Here is a 21,279-nt window from a genome sequence, read left to right as displayed (position 1 = left end):
AGTGATGGTGTAGTATGTAGTAAAGTAATCAAGAGAGTTACCTTCTTTGTTGGTACTTGCAGACTTGGCTTTTTCCCACGGTGCCATTTGCTTGTCTTCATCCTGTGGATCCATCATGGCCTTGTCATTGGGCATGTACCAGGTAGAGTTATGCTCTGCCATCAATGATTCAATGTCTATAGTGCTGATGGCAGCCTTACTATTGTCCGTGCTACAAGCAGCCAGTTCTGTGTCCCCATTCTGGCCGGGGCACTCGGCCTTTTTGTTCTTCATGGCGAGCGGCTGGTCCTCAGATATGCTGAACTGCTGCCGCTGCAGCTGAATCTGTGCTTGCAGGATCTCCAGCGGGTGAATCTCGTCCTGGGTCGATGTGCTGGTTGGGGTGCGAACCTGCTCCATACCCGGTGTACCCGGGTGCCCACTGCCAGTGCTGCCGAGCCCGAAGCTGTCGGCGCCAGGCCCCGTGTTGGAGGTAGTGTTGCTGTTGGGGTGTGCATTGAGCATGCCATGGCCCATGGATTTCTGGCCACTGAGCAGCCCGTGATCAGCTCGCTGCAGCTTGGGGGAGCTGGTCACCAACCGGGTGGCCTTGGGTATGTTGTTGTCAGAGCTCGAGGACACCTCGTCTTCATTGCCATAGTTGTTGCTGACGTCGTCCGAGAAGTCAACCTGAGGCGAGCTGCCATCTGATTTTGTCACACTTTGAATTCCACTATCCAGGGAGGACATGAGGTCAGGTTGGTCAGGGAGCAGGAGGTCATTCCCTTTTGCCCAGGATGGGGAGGTGAGGGATTTATCCTGCGGGGTCCCACCTCGGTCACCAGCGTGGCTAGACTGACCCTGCTGCCCTGGACTGACCCCAGGATTCACATTTTCAGCCGAGTATTTGTCAAAAAAATTCCCCGGGCTGACGTGGCCGCTATCCCGTTTTCTCCGGCCTCTTCCTCGCCCAGTCTGTCCTTTGCCTTCACTCGGGATGGCCTCCAAGGCATAGTTTGGGGACAGGTTGCACTCTGGTTGGGAAGGCGGGTTTGGCCCCTGGGTGCTATTCTGCACTGTAGACGTGCCCAGCTTGCCACTCCCACCACCAGAGACCCCCATCTGACTATTCTGCTGAGCGCTGCCTTGGAAATATTCGGGCCCATTGCCCGTGCTGCCAGTCGGGGGCCCACCAACATTCCCACCACCACTCCCACTGCTTGGCCCAACGCTGTCTTGCTCAGTTTGACTCAGTTTCCGTTTCCCTTCATTCTGGTTCTTTTTGTTAAAGGTGACGTTGAGGTTTGGAGCACCCAAACTGGCAATCATGTTCTGGCAAGCCGTGGACAGGGCAGCCAAGCAACTCTGTCCATAAATGGTGTTATCCTTTGAACCGGGTTTGCTGAAGGAGCCCAGCGACAGGGACCCTATCTTGCTCATGGAGGGCCGCTGGTTGGTTTGGTATTCAGATTGGGGTGGGTAGTTACCAGGCGATGGGGGTACTCCAGGGGGATTGTTGTGTGGGTTAGAGGGTCGGTTCGGCCCCCCAAATGGAAAGCCTGGTTGTCCGCCCATTGGGGTACCTTGGAAATCAGGTCCGGCTCTTCGATCAGTCGACGTGCTGGGGAGACCCATGCCCCCGCTGGGTGACTGCATCTGCGCGACATTGCCCATACTGTTGCCAAACTGGGAATGCATCCCAGGTGAGTGTAAACCCTGTACATGTCCGTCACCCGGCATTCTCATTGGCTCTTGCATCCCCAGTCCATTCCCACCCGGCCTGAACAGCATGCCTGAACCATTCTGCTGTAAGTTCATCTGGACAGATTCATGGGGGCTGCCTTCAGGGGGCACAGCGGATCCACCCATCCTTCTCTGAAGCATTTCGCCCGATGGGTGGTGGCCAGGGAACCAGGCATTTTCCTGGCCCATCTGTGGATTCTGAGGATCGAAACTGGGCATCCTCCCACCACTTTCCCTCTCAAAGCCAGGCTGCGACATGTTTGCCACCTGCCCGCTGTGCACTATGCTGTTTTGGTTGACATCGGCGTGGTGGCTGAGGTGCTGAAGTTCAGGTTGCCTCATCCTGTGCCGTTGGTTCCTCGATACCATCTGCTTGAACATCATCAGCATGTTTTGCCGCTGCTGCAGGGACTGTTGATCAGTCCCTGGATGCTGCAGAGGAGGTCCTGGAGGGAAGCCCTCTGGACCAGGTGGTGAAAACTCATTGGGAAGCCCAGGGTATGCTGAGGGTGATAAGTGATTTTCCAAACTTGCGTTGTGCATACTGTTGCTACTCCAAGTAGCACAATTGTCCACGTTGTGGTTATTTGGAAAGTCAAACCTTGGCCTCTTTGCCACATTGAGATACGGAGCATCAAAATGCTGTAGTCTCTGATTGGGCTGTTGCTGAATGTTGAACATAGGGTCAGTGTAAGGGTGCATATTCCTGTTCTCTAATCTTTGAATGGGGTACTCAAAAGGAGCGTGCTGATTCGGCATCATTGCCCCGCTGTCCTGGAGACTGGAGGTCGGAGGCCCTGTCTCTGCTTGCTGCTGCCGGGGTATCGCTGGGGGACAAGAGTTCTGCCGCGCGAGCAAACCCGCCTGCTGCTGCATGAGAGGATTCCTGGCAGCCACGCTGGACTCCATGCCCACGGGCATCTTCCGAGCATTCCCAAACCTTTCATAGAACACCCCGTGCTGCTGCTGCTGAGGGTGGACCTTGCCCAAGCTCACCAGGCCAGGGGTCCTGGGCATAGTGGTGTTGGCAGGAAAGCTGCCCCCGGGCACATGTCTACCCGGGCCGTAGTGAGGGAGCTGGGCACCAGACTCGGAGGGCGAGAACACAGGCATGTCGAAGGGCCTGGCGGAGGGCTCATTCTGGTAGTTGTACTCCATGGAGTCCACTGCTGGCTGGCTCTGCAGGCGCCTCTGTTCCAGTCCATGCGCCTCGGAGGAGGAAGAGGCTGGCAGGCCGTGGAAGGAAGCAGCTCGGTTGGGGGACTGGTCCAGGGGGAGGCAGGGCGTGTGGTTGGAGGACGGGGTATGGTGCTGGTGGTAGTCTGAGAGGTTACCTGACCTCCCCACCGGTGGTGCCTGCTGTGCAAAGCCTTCGCCTGGCCCCCCTCCTGCAGCAGCAGCAGCTGCCCCTCCTCCAGCCTGGTTCTCCCCCAGTGGGTCATAGGTGTCCCCGAAGGCGTGCGGCTGCCCGGCCAGGGGGTTGCCGCTGTAGGCGGCGGCGGTGCCCAGCAGGCGCCCCCCGTGCAGGCACGAATGGCCGGGCTCGGTGCCGCAGAAGCTGCCGCTGAAGTGGGGGTGCCCGTGTGGGTGGGGGCCGCCGGGGAAGTAGCCGTGAGTGGCCTGGGGCTGGGGCGGGGGCGCTGCCGCTGCCGGAGGAGGCGGCGGTGGAGCCTGCGGCTGCTGCGGTCCACCAGGAGGAGGCGCCGCCGCGCTCCCCCCCGCTGCTGCTGCCGGAGCCTGGTGCAGCTCCGAGTGGCCCCCTCGGGGGTGGAAGGAGTACGCTTCCCCGCCCAAGGCCGGGTTCATCCCCAGGCCCAGCATGGGGGGCTCCAGGGGACCCAGGGTCTGCTCGTCCATTGCGCTGCCACTGGCCCCGGGGAAAGTTGGGCTTTTGTAGTGAGCCGACATAGCCAGGGCTGCTGCCTGGCTGAAGTTTCTCTCCCCACCCGGGCCACCGCCGCTCCTGCTGAACTGATCCAGGCTGTACATAACTTCCCAAATCCCCCGCCCCCCACCCCACCCCACCCCCAAACCCCCACCCCAGGCCAACCTGATCAGTACGGCATGTCAACCGGGAGGGAGTCCCTGGGGCTAATCTCAACCGCAAAACCCAGAGAGACAGAGAGAAAAAACAAATAGAGGATTTGAAAATTCTTTCTTCCCCCCCCCCCCCACCCAAATTAAAATCAACGAGTAAACAGGGAGGGGAAAATAAATGCAGCCCACCCACCCACCCCCTTCAGTACCTCAAGTCTAAAAGAGAATTGTTTAAAAATGTCAAAGACATTGAAGAAGAAACTCACCCTCAGATTCACATTGTGATTCCAAACACTCTCTATCTCTCTACAATGTCATTTCAGCTTTCATGTCCTCATTATTTTGTAGTTCTTGGTTTTAAAATAAATTCTCGGGTTCAGTCATCAATTCTTAATTTTCTCTTTGTTTAACACCTTCCCAAAACATGCCCCCCCCCCCCCCCCACCCCAACCCCCGCTCTCTAATTCGCTGGGAGAACTGAAGTCCCCGGGGCTAGTCTGATCGATCAAGAGAAAGGGGAGGCGGGGGGAGCTGAGTTCCTCGCTTGATCCAGCGATAGTGCCCAGGAACCAGGCGGTGGGGGAAGCGGAGGGGAAGGAGTGGGGAAGGGGGTGAGAACTGGAAAAGGGAGGGCGTTAAGACACTGCACCCGCTGCTGCTGCTGCTTACAGTGGTTCCAAACTTGCATCCATCTACTGATTGAGACCGCCGGGGAACTGGAACCTCTCAGTTGAAATGTTCGTCTCCTTTTTTTTTCTCTTCTTTCTGTCTCTCTCAAAATCTTTAATCCAGCACCATGTGAGAGTGAATCTAGGCTGAGATCTGTCTCTCTCTCTCTCTCTCGCTCTCTCGCTGTCTGATCGTCTCTCTGTCTCGATCACTAGTGCTGACTTGAGAAGCACAGTCTGATCTCATCCCTCGGAAAGCCAGCAACAAGTTTGATACTGCTATCTGCAATCAATTTCAGCCATTATTCCTCCACCAATCATTGCTACGCATGCTCCTAGCCAGAAGGCGGGGCTTGGAGTTAAGGTGGACTGAAGTGAACCCCTTAAAAAGAGAGACAAAGAGGCAAACACACAAAAAAAGGAAGCGAGCAAGAAAAGGGGGGTGGTGAGGAGGGGGGGGGGGTGTCATTACAAAGTGCATGCAGGATCTAAAGAGCGCCCTTCGAAATGATAAGCCTTGGCTTAGCATTTATAAATTAACTGCATTTAGAAAATGATTTGCCCATTGCATTCACGCTGCGCTGTATCCTCCACACAAGTCCCCCGTCAAGTTAACAGTATTTTCTGAAATCTGCTGGTTGCAAAGGAAGTTAAAGCGAACTCCCAGAAAAGCCAATGGTTTGCCTGCTCGCCGTAGCTGGGAGTTTAGCGAGCCCTTTCCCCTCTAATTAACAGTTCGTTTGCAAGCACAGAGCAATGCAGCAATGCTGTTTCGTCTGGTTGTGCAAACGGTGAATTAAAGCAGGTCGGAATGCAAAGGGATCTTGCTGAAGTTTTTTTTTGAGCGAGGGGCTCATAAGAACGATCTTCCCCCGAATGAAGAGGATAGCGAACCGGACAGTGCACTCCTGTCTTCACTGTCACCGTTCAGTTCAAGTTATCCCCAACCTGCCCCAGTTCCTGTCCACATTTCATTCTGATGGTTGTTCAAAAAGAAAATGAACCAAAGGGGGAGAGAAAAACCACAAAGACAAAGGTTTCAAATGACATGGTTAAGGAGTCCAAGCCTCCTTAAACAACGCAATTAGTCTTCGGGGGGCTAACGAATGCAATTCTGTTCTGGTGTTAAAATCAATAGTGCAATTTAATATCTCCTCTTCACTTTATCAAATATTTATGCCAATAATCTCAGTTAAAATGGTTAAACCTTTATGTGATCTGGACGCGGGGTGGCGGGGCTTGAAATTCATCCCACAATTAGACACAAGCAGAGAGAGAGAGAGAGAGAGACAAGGCTCCCTCGCCAACAACCAATCTCCTCCTCAAGAGAGAGAGAGAGAAAACGGGGAATCTGGAACTCACACACACACACACACATACACACAAGAAATCAGGGCGAAAATCATCGGCCCCAGTTGAATAATCCCTGTTATTAATATAATTAAACAGTAGTCATGATTTTAAATATTCCCAGGTTTATTCCGTTTGGAGGTTTTTTTTAGACACAGTCGATTCTACAACGCGTTGTTAATTTCAAGTCAGTTACACCTCTGCTGTAAAACAAAACCGATTTTTGTGAAAGTTTAGAAATGGGAGTTAAAATGTCTTGAAGTGTCCGAGTCCGGGAGGCTGAGGGGGATTAATGTATTGCAGTATTTTTTTTAAGAAGAATCTCTGCTCTAGCTGTTATGGAATCCAGGGAGCTGGAGCTGGTGATTAAATATTGATTCTGTGTAATTAGTTTTCATGTGAGCCATCCGCGTGGTGATGTTTTTAGGTATTGAGTAACAGCGTCGAAATGAACTTCGACACTGAAATTATTAGTTAGGATGTGACAGGCTGCGAGAGATTTGAACGAATTTGCATTGTGATTTCGGAGAGAGGAGAGGAGAACGAGACCTTTCCGAAGGTAACAGAAATGAATAATTTCCCCCTTCTCGTTTATATTCCGGGTTTAAAGTTTAATGACATGTAGGAACGACTTACAACATCTCTGGGGCTGAGGTTGAAGCAACATATTTTATGAAATAATATTTGTGGGTGACCACCAACACAATGCAAAACCAAAGACACACAGGTACATTCCCCACGCGAGGCATACTGCACCGGTTATAATTTTTTTAACAAAATAAAATATAAGACAGCCTGAGAAGTTGAAATACAGTCTCTTCCTTTCGATCAAAGTTCTTTAATCCCTATTTATTTTACATTGTATTGTGCTGCTGCTACCTGAACTCTTCAGCCCCTCTGAATACACCTAGATTCAGAGAGGTTGCTTACTCTGCTTCATGTTTTTTTTTTCTTTCCGTGTGTATCTTTCGCCAGGGAACAATTATAGAACATAATATTTATCTGGGTGCCCGAGTCCAGACGTTGTTTTCTCTCCCTCCCTCCTCTTCACCCGCCCCACACACACACACACACACACAAAGCGCTTGTTCTTTGTGGTTTTGAGAAAAGATGTGAAAGCTTGTACACGTGGACATTGCCATCTTGTGGCGATGGTTTGAACAATCCAGAGAAAGCGTGAGGATATAATTTTGTTCAAACACTATATTTTTCCTTAGAAAATTAGGATGGCGACAAAAAGAAAGTCAGGACACAACTACGAAGTCGAAGTTTCATCATCTTTATTGCCGCGAGTTGAAGGTGTCGTTCTGTGATATCTTGGCTCAGCCCTGTGCAGGGATCTTGCCCTGTTGCTGGCCAGTGATGTTAGATGTCGAATTTCCTGAGCAATACATCTGTACGTGCCCGGTTTCTAAAGACAAATCCTCACCCCTGCCCCTTAAGTCCGCCCACACGGATACCTCACTATTTGGTTCACACGCCAAGCTTAAAATAAACAATTCTGCAAGGAGAGATTTTATTCATTTCAGAATCCAGACAAACTGGGCAGGAGGCTTGTGAGGTACTGACCTATATAATGGGACTATCACTGAAAACGGCCGGGGATTATAAACTCTAAACAGGTTCATGTGGTCCCTATGTTGACAGCAACCTTGATAAAACAACATTGGTTATTACTGGTTAATATACCTCAATCGCATTTAAAAATTATGGACACGATCATTCAAAGTATATTTGAGGGACATTTGTACAGGCAGGACCTAGTCAGGAGGAGTCAGCATATTAATAGAGGCAATACTGTGCCTGACCAATCTCTTCCACTGAGGATGGGGCAACTCAGGTTTTGACAAGGACAAACAATTAGTTATTAACTTAAAGCTTTAAAAAACAAGTCAACAGGGACTGCTCCATGGTTCAGTGGCTACTGGACAGTGTTTAATACCCTTGTAAAGCAGGGATTGTGACTTTAAGTCTCACTGAGGCCCTTGAGGAGGTTCATATTATGGGTCGGACCAGGGATAATGTATTTAACTAGAGATCAAGAGCTTGTAGATTCAACTTCAACCTGGTTTGAGTGCATTTCACAGCTTTACAGGCCCTCTTGTGGTGCAGGGGCACCACAACTTTACCAACACATTCCAACCCGACCTTAAGTTCACCTAGATCATCTCAGACACCTTTCTCCCCTTCCTGGAACTCTCCATCTTCATCACCGGTGACCGACTTAACACAGAAGTCTTCTACAAACCCACCAACTCCCACAGCTACCAGGACTATACCTCCTCCCACCCTGCCTCCCGTGAAAAGTCAGCCCTTATTCCAAATTTCTCCAACTCCGCCGCATCTGCTCCCAGGAGGACCAATTCCAGCACAGAACACACCAGATGGCCTCCTTCTTCAAAGACCGCAATTTCCCCTCCCACATGGTCAATGATGCCCTCCAGCACATAAGGTCCACTTCCAGCACCTCCGACCTTGAACCCCACACCACCAACTGCAACAAGGGCAGAACCCCCCTGTCCTCACATTCCACCCCCACAAACCTCCATATTCATTGCATCATCCTCAGCCATTTCCCCCACCACCAGAAATATATTTCCCACCCCACCCCTATTCACTTTCTGTGAAGATCATTCCCTCCACGACTCACTTGTCAGGTCCACATCCCCCGACCAACCTACCCTCCCCTCGCAGCACCTAACCCTGCCACCACAGGAATTGCAAAACTTGCGCCCACACCTCCCCCCTCACCTCTGTCCAAGGCCCCAAAGAAGCCTTCCACATCCATCAGAATTTTACCTGCACTTCCACACAGGTCATTTATTGTCTCCATTGCTCCCGATATGGTCTCCTCTGCATTAGAGAGACAGGACGCCTACTTGTAGGGCGCTTCAGAGAACATCTCCCAACACCCACACCAACCAACCCCACCACCCTCCCCTCTGCCCTCCCCTCCGACCTATCACCATTACCCCCACTTCCATCCACCAATTGTACTCTCAGCTACCTTTCCCTCAGCCCCAGCCCCCCTCCCATTTATCTCGCCACCCCCTCATCACAAGCCTCATTCCTGATAAAGGGCTCTTGCCCAAAACTTAGATACTCCTGCTCCTCGGATGCTACCTGACCTGCTGTGCTTTTCCAGCACCCCACTCTCAATTTGTGTAGTGGTAGTGTCCCTATCCCTGCACCAAGCAGCCCAGGTTCAAGTCCCACAAGCTCCAAAGGTGTGTATTAACATATCTGAATAGGTTAATTAGAAATATAGGTTACATTTTTAAAAAACACATCAAAACAGTGGGGATTCATGATTACCCATGGGAATCTGCAAAAAACTGGCTAAGGAATAACACAGAACAATAAGCATATTATGTCAGAGTGAAGTTGATTAGTACTGAACTGGGTGCCTTTGCGTTTCATGACCTGGATTCCGAACCTCAACGTGAAGTGGCCAAATTTGCAGATGATAGAAAACTAGGAGGGAGAATAGAATTAAGAGGAACTTTAGAATGGATTGGATAAAATATAGACATAGGAGGAACAATGGCAGATAAATTTAATGAAGTAATTTGAATTGTCAAAGTGTTTCACAGAAGATGGAAAATACATAGTGCCAACTTTACAGGTGTGTCACTAAGGATTAATCTGAAAGCAAATCAGGAGACTTGGCACTCAGTGCTACAGAGGTCCAACTAAAGCAAACAGCCAAACCAATAACATTTTCAACCATATCATCAGCACAATGCAAAGTATGTCAGAGCAGTTGATGGTCAAATGTTATATGGTGCAAGCTCTGGTCATCAAGGAATAAAGAACACATTACAGCAACAGAGACACTACTTTCCAGCATCAGTGAAAGACTGGAGAAACGTAGGATTTTTTTTAATCTAAAAAGGGACAGCTGGGAGTTTAGAATTGTTCAGAGTGTATTGAGATTTGGTCCAGAATATTATTTTATATTAAATGACAGGGAAACTAGTGTGTCAGTTTCAAACCAGTGAAAGTGAATTTTAGTACTGGTATCAGAAAATTCTTCTGTGCTCAGATTGAGCAACATGTAGAATAAATGTCCAAGTGGAATCGAGGAGGCAAATTTGGTATTAGTTTAACAGTATCTAGGATGGGTGAATGGCCTTCTTCATTTGTAATTATATATCAGTTTTCAATTGTAAACTATTTTTAGCCAAACAATGCAACAAGAGAAAGCATTTAATCATGTGAAATGTCAGTTAGAGAAAAAGTGATGCAAAGGATTGTTTGTATACCCTTCAAAAACAGCTCTGGTGAGTGTCGAGGTGTAGGATTACTACACCTTAGTTCCCTATGCACTGATTTCTTAAAATGATCCATTCCACGGCTATAACTAATATTGTCGTACACACACAACATTCTTCCAGCCACAAGTAAAAGAGCTAACTGTTGTTCGGATAGTGTTTTATATACGGTAAGTGTTGCTTGATTTTTTTTAAACCAATACAAATTTAGAGGCTACTCAACACAACAGTTGAGCCCAATTCAGTCCACGCCAAATGGCGTCATGGAACAGCGATCTCGGACAGCTGTTTTCCTTCTTTCTTTGCCAGAGAGTATGTTAAATAATTCTTGTACCCCACATACCCTCCTGGCTGGTCTCTGTTTGACTTAGCATTGGATTCATCCCTGAGCCATCAGATGAGACACGGACAAACCATTTGATTGACTCTCTCTGTTTCCACTTTCCTAATTCCCGTTGGTAAGAGAAAGTTACATGTTGAACAGAAGGGTAAGTAACTCAGTGTACTGTCTTTGCAATATTATAACACTAAGCGTGGTTTTTAAATTCCCTGCCGTGAGCTGCACTGCTAAAACGCTCAGATCCCACTAATAAGGTATAAATTACCACACATCCCTCACCATTACCCAGATCCAAATGTGTCCTTTCCGTAATGTGTCTGCCTGCGCGTTTTCTTTTAAAAAAACAGCAAACAACAGATGACGATTTTTTAAAACAGATTTGCTGTGGTGACATTGAACCACTAGCGTCCTTGTGAGAAGGGACCACGCACATCACTCACCCTGCTATCCTCGTGAGTATGTTGTCTCTCACATTTATCACAGACCACTGGCAGCATCAATACCAGCACCTGATACTGCAGCAGAATGCCTGCGATATCACATAAAGTGAGTTTAGTGCAATTTCACTGGTTTCACTTCTTTCCCTGGAAAGAACTAGTTGGAAAATCCAATAAAGTAAAGCCATCCAGAATAGCTCCCTAGAAATCATCACACAGAAAAACAAAATCCCAACAGTGTAAGGAATTCAAGACAGGAGCCAGAGTTTTGAGTAAGACTCATATAGAGCCAGGTGTCTGACGTCATTCTGCCTTCTCTTAGCAGATGTCACTCATTGCTGCAGCCAGTCCACATCCAGATTACTCATCAGCAAGCCTACTGAATTATGATTTTCATGGATAAAACAGCAGAATCATTGTATTGAGACCAGAAAAAGCACTGGTAAAAATTGCAAAATCTTATACAACAAAGGTTTATGTTTAATGACTGCATCACTAAATTAATTTATTTCTATTTCAAATAAAGTTTTGCTGTTTTTCTTTGTAATTCTTAAACATGAGAATACAAAAAATAAGGAAAGATGTATTGAGTTAGGCTTCGATCCCTTGGATCTTAAGGCTTAAGTTAAAATTCATTAGTAAGCAGCCTGGAATTAATTCACATTTCTATTTTCTCCACTTGCTTTCCTTAAGGTTGCTGGTTCCTACTTACAGATTTACAGATTACATTTCAGTGTGGAAACAGGCCCTTCGGCCCAACAAGTCCACACAGACCCGCCGAAGCACAACCCACCAATACCCCTACATTTACCCCTTACCTGACACTACGGGCAATTTAGCATGGCCAATTCACCTGACCTGCACATCTTTGGACTGTGGGAGGAAACCGGAGCACCCAGAGGAAACCCACGCAGACACAGGGAGAATGTGCAAACTCCACACAGTCAGTCACCTGAGGCGGGAATTGAACCCGGGTCTCTGGCGCTGTGAGGCAGCAGTGCTAACCACTGTGCCACCGTGCCGCCCACATGTGCCACCATGCCACCCACTGTGCCACTGTGCCGCCCACAGTGTAACTTTCTTTCCTATTTGCTGTTAACATAGAATCCTAGAATGTAGGAGCAGGAGTAGACCGTTTGTCCCTTTGAGTCTTCTCCATCGTTCAATATGATCATGGTTAATCACCCTATTCCTGCTTTGAACCCTTTAGCCTGAAGACATATCTCCTTCGTGAAAGCATCCAATATTTTGGTGTCAACTGCTTTCTGTAGCAGAGAATTCCAGACGCTCACCACTCTCTGAGTGAAGAAGATTCTCCTCGTTACTCTTAGACTGTGATTCCCTAGAGTCCTGGATTTAGGACTTCCTGGTCATTGAGAACATCCTCCCTTCTCAAGTGATAGTTGATAGTGGCAGCCTGGTGGATCATAAGCTTGGCATTATAATCAAGATTGATGCTCCCCCCGGCGAAATCAAGTATGAATAGATAAGAATTAATGGAACGCTAGCTCTCTTGAGTCCAAGTTCACTCAGACCAAGTGTAATACCTCCAACTGTTGTCCTAGCAGATATCAGCTACCTCAACATAAACCATTAAACCCAGGATACATATGATAGGAAGCAAAAGAAATGAGCTATAAGTACATTACAGAGAAACAGTTTTGTATGTAGGTGGCAGCAAAATATTGCAGATACTGGAAACTTGAAATAATAGAAAGTGCTAAAAATACTCAGCATGGCTGTCAACATCTCTGGATAGAGGATCAGTGTTAATGTTTCAGGTCCGTGACCTTTCCTAAGGTTCACTATAGATTAATTAACTCAGAGAACAGTTAGAGTCAACATTCATGAGGCGACGATAAGCTCTGGATTATGAGTTAAAACGAGAGGTAAGGATGATCAAAATGTTCTCAAGTGAGGACATCAATGAGATAAAGGGAGAAAACCACATGAAGTGATATCACAAACTGAGAAATGGCACCATCTCAAAATGCTGAACAGCAGAATGAAAGAATGCATCCATCATTCATCTCTATTGAACTGTTGAGGTGCTAAATGGTGTCAGCAAGATGCATCCTAGTTTTTAAACTGCTTCAGGAATTGCCATTCTAATTTTTATTTAGTTCCTGTAGGTGTTTATGATGAAGCCACTCCAAATTTCAATGCAATACATGAAGTCAGCACCACACTGCATTCAGCAGACTGACCTTGCCCATAGAAAGCAACATACAGGTACCTCTACACTGGGAGGTAGCTAAAGGTGAGCACTACATATTCCACGTGTGGCAAGGGGCTGGTGAAGATGGCAGAAGAGGAACTGGATCTGGTAGCTGAAGCACAAGCTTATGTCCTTATTTTAGAAGAAGTAGTAGATGGAGGTACAGGTACAACATTTCAAAGGCATTTGGACAGGTACATGAATAAGAAGCATTTAGAGGGATATGGGCCAAACACAGGCAAGTGCAGTTAGTTTAGTTGGGGAAACATGGTCAGCATGAACGAGTTGGACTGAAGGGTCTGATTCCGTGCTGTATGATTCACAATTCCATGACTCTACTCGCTACACCCCCTTAGGATCCAAATCTTGCAGGGCCTCATTTGAAAAGAGGAATGTTACCTGGGTAGCAACATTTTCTGGAGTTATTAGAGAATGCATCCAGCACCACACAAGAGTGGATGGTCACTATGAAAGAGCTCACTTGTTCCAATCGGGATTACTGCTTATTAAGAATGTACAAAAGGTGCATTGGGCGACATCAGAACCAAATGTGGACAAGTTCAAAGTGGCAGTAATCCTAAGGCCAGTTGCAGTGAATGGTCAGGGTGCAAAAGTGATGGGTACACCAATCTCCACAGTCTATCCAATGTGCTCTCAAGAAGCTAGACACTGGAAACAGACCCTTTGGTCCAACTTGTCCGTGCTGACCAGATATACTGCAGAGTTTCATTATCTTCATTGCTACCTTGATGCCTGGTCAGAGATCAGGTGACTGAGTAAGTATCTGGAAATAGAAGCATGATTAGAGTGGAAACAGAATGGCTGTTGCACTTCAAGTAGTATTACATCTAACCCCATTAGGTACCTTGTTCAAATGTCAAGAGATGTGCCAGAAACTAAACAACACCACACAGCTACTACAGGATTTGTGATAGAGTCAGTTGTGGGACCAGGTGTAAATAGCAAGGAAGTCACTTTTTTGTTATTCATCTGTGGGATGTAGGAGTCACTGGAGAGCCAGCTTTTATTGCCGATCCTAATTGCCCTCAAATGGGTAATGGTAAGCTGCCTTCTCGAACTGCTGCAGCCCACATGCTGTGGTTGACCCTCAGTGCCCTTAGGCAGGGAATTCCAGGATTTTGATCCAGAATTCCAGGATTTTGACACCTCATTGACAAAAGACCCAAAATAGACAACCAGCACCAGGCATCTGAATTCTTGTTGGAGTACCTAGAAGGAGCACTGCTATAGATTAGCAATAAGCAAACAACTGAAACTCTGCATTGATAAAAACAATGCTGCATGTATTGGTCATTGTATTATGTGAAAACAGAGAGAGAACTGTAGCTATATCCGCTGAATGGAGTACCTAGGTAAAGGTATTGTAAGGAGACCCTGGCACTTGCTACCTGTGAAAGTGGTTCAGTTGGATTCTCTTCTGATTCTTTAATAACAATGACTTACATTTATACAGCATCTTGAATATAACAAATATTTTAAGGTGCCTCACAGGAATGTTATCAAACAAAGTTTGACATCAAGCCTCATGAGAAGCTATCAGAATCGATTTTCAAAAGCTTGGAAGGTTGGAATGAACAATTTGTAAGAGGACAGAATGATACAGAAATGGGGAGGCATGGGGAAAGAATTCGAGAGATTGGGACCTTAACAACTGAAGGCAAGGCTGCCAATAATGCAATAATAGAAATTGTAGGCAAACAAGAGGTCAGAATTGAAAGATACCATGGAGAGTTAACGGGTTGGTGGAGCTCAAAACAATGGGGAGGGACAAGATAATGAAAGAATTTGAAAACAAGAATGAAAATTTTAATGTCATAACATTACTAGGTCAGCTATGAATATAGGTCAGTGAGCAGGGAACAATGGGTGATTAGGATTTGGTTTGAATTAGGTTGCAGGCAGCAGAGTTTTGATTAGATTTAAGTAGTATGGAAGATGCATGACTAGCCATAAGAGCACCAGAACATTCAAGTCTTGAAGTAATATAGTAATGGAAACAGTTTCATTAGCAGATGACCTAAGGCAGGAATGGAGTCGGCTAATGTTATCATGATGGAAATAAATGTTGTCTGCATTTTGTACTTTTCACAGCCGAAAGGAGGCTTTCTTCCTCCAGCTTGCTTCATCCCGATGTTTCCCTGGATGACAAAGGTACTAAGATTTTGACAACTTTGAAGAGTCAAGCCGTGCTATTTTAAGACGATCGTAAACTCTTCAGGCTGCTAAAGTATATTTGGTATTGCTCCTGGTACGATAGTCACAAGTGTGGTGCCGAAAGACTGGAAGTTGGCAAACGTGGTGCCACTGTTTAAGAAGGGCGGTAAAGACAAGCCAGGGAACTGTAGACCGGTGAGCCTGACCTCTGTGATGGGCAAGTTGTTGGAGGGAATCCTGAGGGACAGGATGTACATGTATTTGGAAAGGCAAGAACTGATTAGGGATAGTCAACATGGCTTTGTGCGTGGGAAATCATGTCTCACAAACTTGATTGAGTTTTTTGAAGAAGTAACAAAGAAGATTGATGAGGGCAGAGCAGTAGATGTGATCTATATGGACTTCAGTAAGGCGTTCGACAAGGTTCCCCATGGGAGACTGATTCGCAAGGTTAGATCTCATGGAATACAGGGGGAACTAGCCATTTGGATACAAAACTGGCTCAAAGGTAGAAGACAGAGGGTGGTGGTGGAGGGTTGTTTTTCAGACTGGAGGCCTGTGACCAGTGGAGTGCCACAAGGCTCGGTGCCGGATCCTCTATTTTTTTGTCATTTACATAAATTATTTGGATGCGAGCATAAGAGGTACAGTTAGTAAGTTTGCAGATGACACCAAAATTGGAGGTGTAGCGGACAGCGAAGAGGGTTACCTCAGATTACAACAGGATGTGGACCAGATGGGCCAATGGGCTGAGAAGTGGCAGATGGACTTTAATTCAGATAAATGCGAGATGCTGCATTTTGGGAAAGAAAATCTTAGCAGGACTTATACACTTAATGTCAAGGCCCTAGGGAGTGTGGCTGAACAAAGAGATCTTGGAGTGCAGATTCATGGCTCCTTGAAAGTGGAGTCGCAGGTAGATAGGATAGTGAAGAAGCCGTTTGGTATGCTTTCCTTTATTGGTCAGAGTGTTGAGTACAGGAGCTGGGAAGCCATGTTGCGGCTGTACAGGACATTGGTTAGGCCATTGTGTGTAGTTCTGGTCTCCTTCCTATTGGAAAGATGTTGTGAAACTTGAAAGGGTTCAGAAAAGATTTACAAGAATGTTGCCAGGGTTGGAGGAATTGAGTTATAGGGAGAAGCTTAACAGGCTGGGGCTGTTTTCCCTGGAGTGTCGGAGGCTGAGGGGTGACCTTATAGAGGTTTACAAAATTATGAGGGTCACGGATAGGATAAATAGGCAAAGTCTTTTCCCTGGGGTCAGGGAGTCCAGAACTAGAGGGCATAGGTTTAGGGTGAGAGGGGAAAGATATAAAAGAGACCTAAGGGGCAACTATTTCACGCAGAGGGTGGTACGTGTGTGGAATGAGCTGCCAGAGGATGTGATGGAGGCTGGTACAATTTCAACATTTGGATGGGTAGGATAGGATGGGTTTGGAGGGATATGGGCCGGGTGCTGGCAGGTGGGACTAGATTGGGTTGTGATATCTGGTCAGATATCATGGACAGATTGGACCGAAGGGTCTGTTTCCATCTCTATGAATCTATGATACCTGCATGATCTTCATTATATCTCATCAGTTGATGGCTATGTCAATGGTGTCAAGATATGGAGCTGCAGATGGTGAACTTGATCACCTGGAAGCCAATCAGTCTTCCTTCTCATTCCATGAATCCTAGCAGTATGCAGTGGCTTAAAATGAATATATCATGACTGCTGCTTGAGCAAGCTATGACCCCCCCCCCCCCCGCCCCCCCCCCCCCTCGCCACACACACACACACACACAATTCCACTCATTAAACCAGGAATTTTGGAGAATCCAATTGTCCTGAGAAATTTGCAGAGACCATTCCTGAAAGTGGAATTGTCATCTGCCTATGGAGCCATCACTAAGCATGGTGCTGGGACCAAGGCAAATTGTACCAAGAAAGATAGGAAAAAAAAATTGTGGCTCTAAGAGTTGCTCCTTTTTTGAGATATTTTAGGTATTGGAGATTTGAGGAGCACTAATTACTGGTTTATAAGCTGTTGCATCATTTTGGAACTTTGGGGGAAGAAAGATCAAAACAACAGCACTTTAAAAAGGAGGAAGAGAGACAAAGGCAGAGACTACCTGATCAGAGAAAGAAACCTACCCTGCTGCCAGAGGATGTGGTGGAGGCCGGTATAGTTACAACATTTAAAAGGCATCTGGTTGCATATGTCAATAGGAAGGGTTTAGAGTGATATGGGCCAAGTTCTGGCAAGTGGGACTAGATTAATTTGGGATATCTGGTCAGCATGGACAAGTTGGATCAAACGGTCTGTTTCTGTGCTGTACATCTTAATGACTCTGTGACTCTAAGGACGTGTTCAAAATTGCTCAATATCACCACAATTATAAACCAATTCTCATGAGATTTTTGGTTATAATTCCATGAAGCTCTTTGTGATAATGATGCCATACCTACTCCAAACTAAACCTGAAACAAAACAAAAGGACACAAGTGCTACATCGACCTATTCAAGAAAAACGTTATCCCTACCCTGGCTCTGTTTCCTCTCATGTGTTTATAAACCCAGTGTGAGGCTCTATGGTGGGGACCCCAATTTGCCCAATCCTAGGGTTAGTTATTTCTGCCTGGTACATCCATGAGGCGCAATGCTGTAGGTTAACCATACCTGACATTACCAATGCTTAGAATAAACCATTTCCATTGAAATCAGAACTGATAACCATAACCATGATTGGCAGTGCAATTTCTCTGGCAGAGATTTGCTGAAAATCAGATTTTGATAAATCTGAATTTCCATTTCACTGGTGAATTAGAGCCCTAAATTCTGACCTTCCAAGGAGGTATACCTCTTAGGTCAGAGCAGATGCAGGCAATCCACACCTGTTTCATTCCAATCTGCCTATAGCCTTTATTCCATAGAGCCCCTACAGTGTGGAAACAAGCTATTCAGCCCATTGAATCCATTCTGAACCTCTGAAGAGCATCCCACCCACACTCACCCCTGTAACCCTGCATTTCCCATGGCCAATCACCCAACCTGCACATGTTTGAACTGTGGGAGGAAACTGGAGCACCCGGAGAAAACCCACACAGACACAGGTAGAATGTGTAGACTCCACACAGACAGTCTCCTGAGAGTGGAATCAAACCTGGGTGCCTGGCACTCTGAGGCACCAGTGCTAACCACTGAGCCATTGTTTCTTCCCTTCTTCCCACTCTGAATGGTAGAAATTAGTGGAGACCTCAGTTCATTTTCATAATTATTATTGCATGACCAAAACCTTCCCTTCCTTCGTGAGGCAAAGATGTTTCTCATTTTTGAACAGAAGCGTTTACAGGTACTTATAATCTTCATTCTGTATAGTTCTTGTTTTCAAAGATTAATAGAAAATAATGGGTCATATGTGTATTATGTCACCCCATTCCAAACCCCCAGCCCCCAATCACCATCACTACCAACTTCAATCCTATAATATTTTGTGAAAGGCAACAGATAAGTAGATACTGTATATGCATATACACCAGGCAATTGTTTTATTAATCATGCCTTGTTTCACCATCTCTTTTGTCTCCATCCATTTAGCAATATCCCACTTGCACAAATGCCCACCATCCAATTACCAGCATGCATCATTTTGATTTGACGCTGCTGCTAAGTTAAGTGTTTTCATTGACAGTACTGTTCAGCGTTGTGTAACTGACTGTCACATCAATGACTGATACACCAACATCTTTATCAGAGATCAGCTGGGTTTACATTATGATAAAAGTGGTTTGAGACCATTGTGAACTAAATGGTGGCAGCAATGTAAGCTGATGTGGCTTTGAATGGGATTTTGCTCAGTATTAGGTGCTTACACTTGTCACCTTATATTGCTATCAGAATGTTACAGCAAAAAAGTCATATAAGGTAGCAAAAGTCAGCTTGATTAGTAACTTCTCTAGTATCTTTTATGCTTTTCTCTTTGTTTTATACAAATTTCCTCTTTGTTTATTTCCATCTTTTCCTAAACATCAAGATTCATACCATGAGTGGAAGCCTCTTTCGCTAATATTGCCTAAGTTATCATTCTTCATTGTGAACCTGGACAACAAGTGTCAGTGGGATATCCATCATGAGATGCATCACAACTGACCCTGCCCTCACCTGAATAGACTTTCCATCAAGACTCTTAAGATAATCAGAATGACAATTAAGGCTATTCCCTCTACACATTGGCTCTGTGTTCATTGTTAGTTGGCTGTTTTTGTAGCACTGAGTCCCTAGGAACAAACATGTGCATCCATTTCTGTGATTTGTTTCATAATATGCAGCATTGAATTTTTACATTTAACCCTTAAATATTCATTAGTTAAAGCCTGGAGATCTACTGAATTCTGGTACCATTTTTGAAGACAGAAATACTATCATACTACTGCATTCAGGATGGCACGACTTATTCAGCTTTACTTACTGGTTAAATAAAAGCAAATACAATGCAAAATGATAACCATCTCTAAAAAAAGCAATTAAACTAAAGTCATAGCTCAAGAAGTTAAGATCCAATTTACAAAATGTGGATTTAATAAGCATCAGACCCTCTAAGTCAAATCATTTGGATGAAACAATTATGGGGCTAATCTCTTGTACACTTTAAGGATGCGATTACACAGTTGACTTGAATTCCAGTTTACCCAAGTGGTTCAGTATCATAACCAGAACTAAAGTCTGATCTCTGACTTGTGCCAATGGATGTCTTTATGTTTCAGCCATTTGTTCTCAAATAAACAAGCAAGTTTGAAGTTTAAGTGTTGCAAGGGAAGGTATTAATGGCTGGATATTTGCCATCTCCAATATGCAGTGCCCCTAGATGGAATTTTGCATAGATAATGGATTACCCTAATGGTTCAGTATTCGAAATGAATAGAGTTGTTCTACTCCATTGTCTGTCAATCTGCATACATTAACATTTCAAATAAACTGTTCCAGCTACTAGAACAACTTTGACTTAATTGGTTTCTCAATAAAGCTACTCAATGTATTTCCACAGACAAAGCATCATCTGTGATCCTTCACTTTGAATATGCGCGAAAAAATACATCTTTCATTCTAATTATATTATAAAATACATGGAGAGCTAACATAAACATTTCTGCATGTCACAATCATCAGCAAAAACTTTGGATAATATTTTCCCTTTCCATCTCAGGAACATAGAGGTCAATCATACATCTACAACAGTTCCATCTGAGATCCGTTAGCTCAGAACAGATAGCGAATTGAACCTGGGACCCTTCTCAAATGTAAAGGTGAATATCTTATTGCTTCAAACAGTGGGATCATCAAGGGACCTCTTCTTTCTCTGTTTTCTTATATTTAAAAATTAAACCATACAGTCCGACACATCAACTCCTAATAAAAAGCCAGCAGCCTCTTTATACATGGTAATGGATCCCATTAACTCTGCTCTGTCATTTATAATGAATGCTGTTTAAGTATCATGTGATCATGGGCCCTGCTCTGGACAAAACTGTTCTTTTAACGTGCTTTGCAGACAGTTCATGTGCATGAGAGGCGACCTCAGAGGATCAGATTTCCACCTTATTTAAAATGCACGGCTGAGACCTTGGTGAACAACAAAACCTCCTTTGTTAACTTAAAAAATCCCTGAAGACATGAACAAAGAACTGGAATTCAAAATGTTAAATGATTTAAATGTTATTTAATGAACATGCCTTAGGTATAGATGTTAAAGCACCAATAATGGAGGAAACTATTTTGACAATCACTATGCCTGTTGGTATCACAGTTTGGTCTAGAAGGCTAAATGAAGCAGACAGTTTACTGTGCATATCTATGTGTTGCAACTTTGCATTTCATAGCCTTTGCAGTCCACTTGTGATTTCCTTATTTGACCCCCCTCTGTGCTCTCCAACATTAGTAGCTTCTATCACCACAGTCTGACTGGTCATTGATGTGAACAAATCTCCACTGTGGATTTATTCTCTCCTATCCTTTGAGTTTCTCACCTTATCTATAGTTTCCTTTATACTCCACATTGATACGAGGTGACTGGAGTT

General features: G+C 45.4%; 1 protein-coding gene and 1 long non-coding RNA gene across 3 annotated transcripts in view; one reads left to right on the top strand and one right to left on the bottom strand.

Moving 5' to 3' along the window:
• Nucleotides 1-3,711, bottom strand: part of mn1b (MN1 proto-oncogene, transcriptional regulator b) — a 113,164-nt gene extending 109,453 nt beyond the window's left edge. For both annotated transcript variants that reach the window (XM_043715618.2, XM_043715619.2), the window contains exon 1: nucleotides 42-3,711. In XM_043715618.2, the coding sequence (XP_043571553.2) occupies nucleotides 42-3,711 (3,670 nt within the window). The remainder of the gene's footprint in view (nucleotides 1-41) is intronic.
• A 2,519-nt stretch (nucleotides 3,712-6,230) lies between these two features.
• LOC122562457 (uncharacterized) lies at nucleotides 6,231-20,182 on the top strand. The gene is made up of 4 exons (XR_006315309.2): nucleotides 6,231-6,336; nucleotides 11,154-11,270; nucleotides 15,159-15,218; nucleotides 19,239-20,182. It is a non-coding gene; the product is annotated as an uncharacterized LOC122562457 (long non-coding RNA).
• Nucleotides 20,183-21,279: the final 1,097 nt, after the last annotated feature.

This window comes from Chiloscyllium plagiosum, unplaced genomic scaffold, assembly GCF_037043375.1.
Source record: "Chiloscyllium plagiosum isolate Xiang-an unplaced genomic scaffold, Cpla_swu_hap1 HiC_scaffold_24, whole genome shotgun sequence".
NCBI classification, from domain to species: Eukaryota; Metazoa; Chordata; class Chondrichthyes; order Orectolobiformes; family Hemiscylliidae; genus Chiloscyllium; species Chiloscyllium plagiosum.
This window is presented reverse-complemented; position numbering and strand designations above follow the sequence as displayed.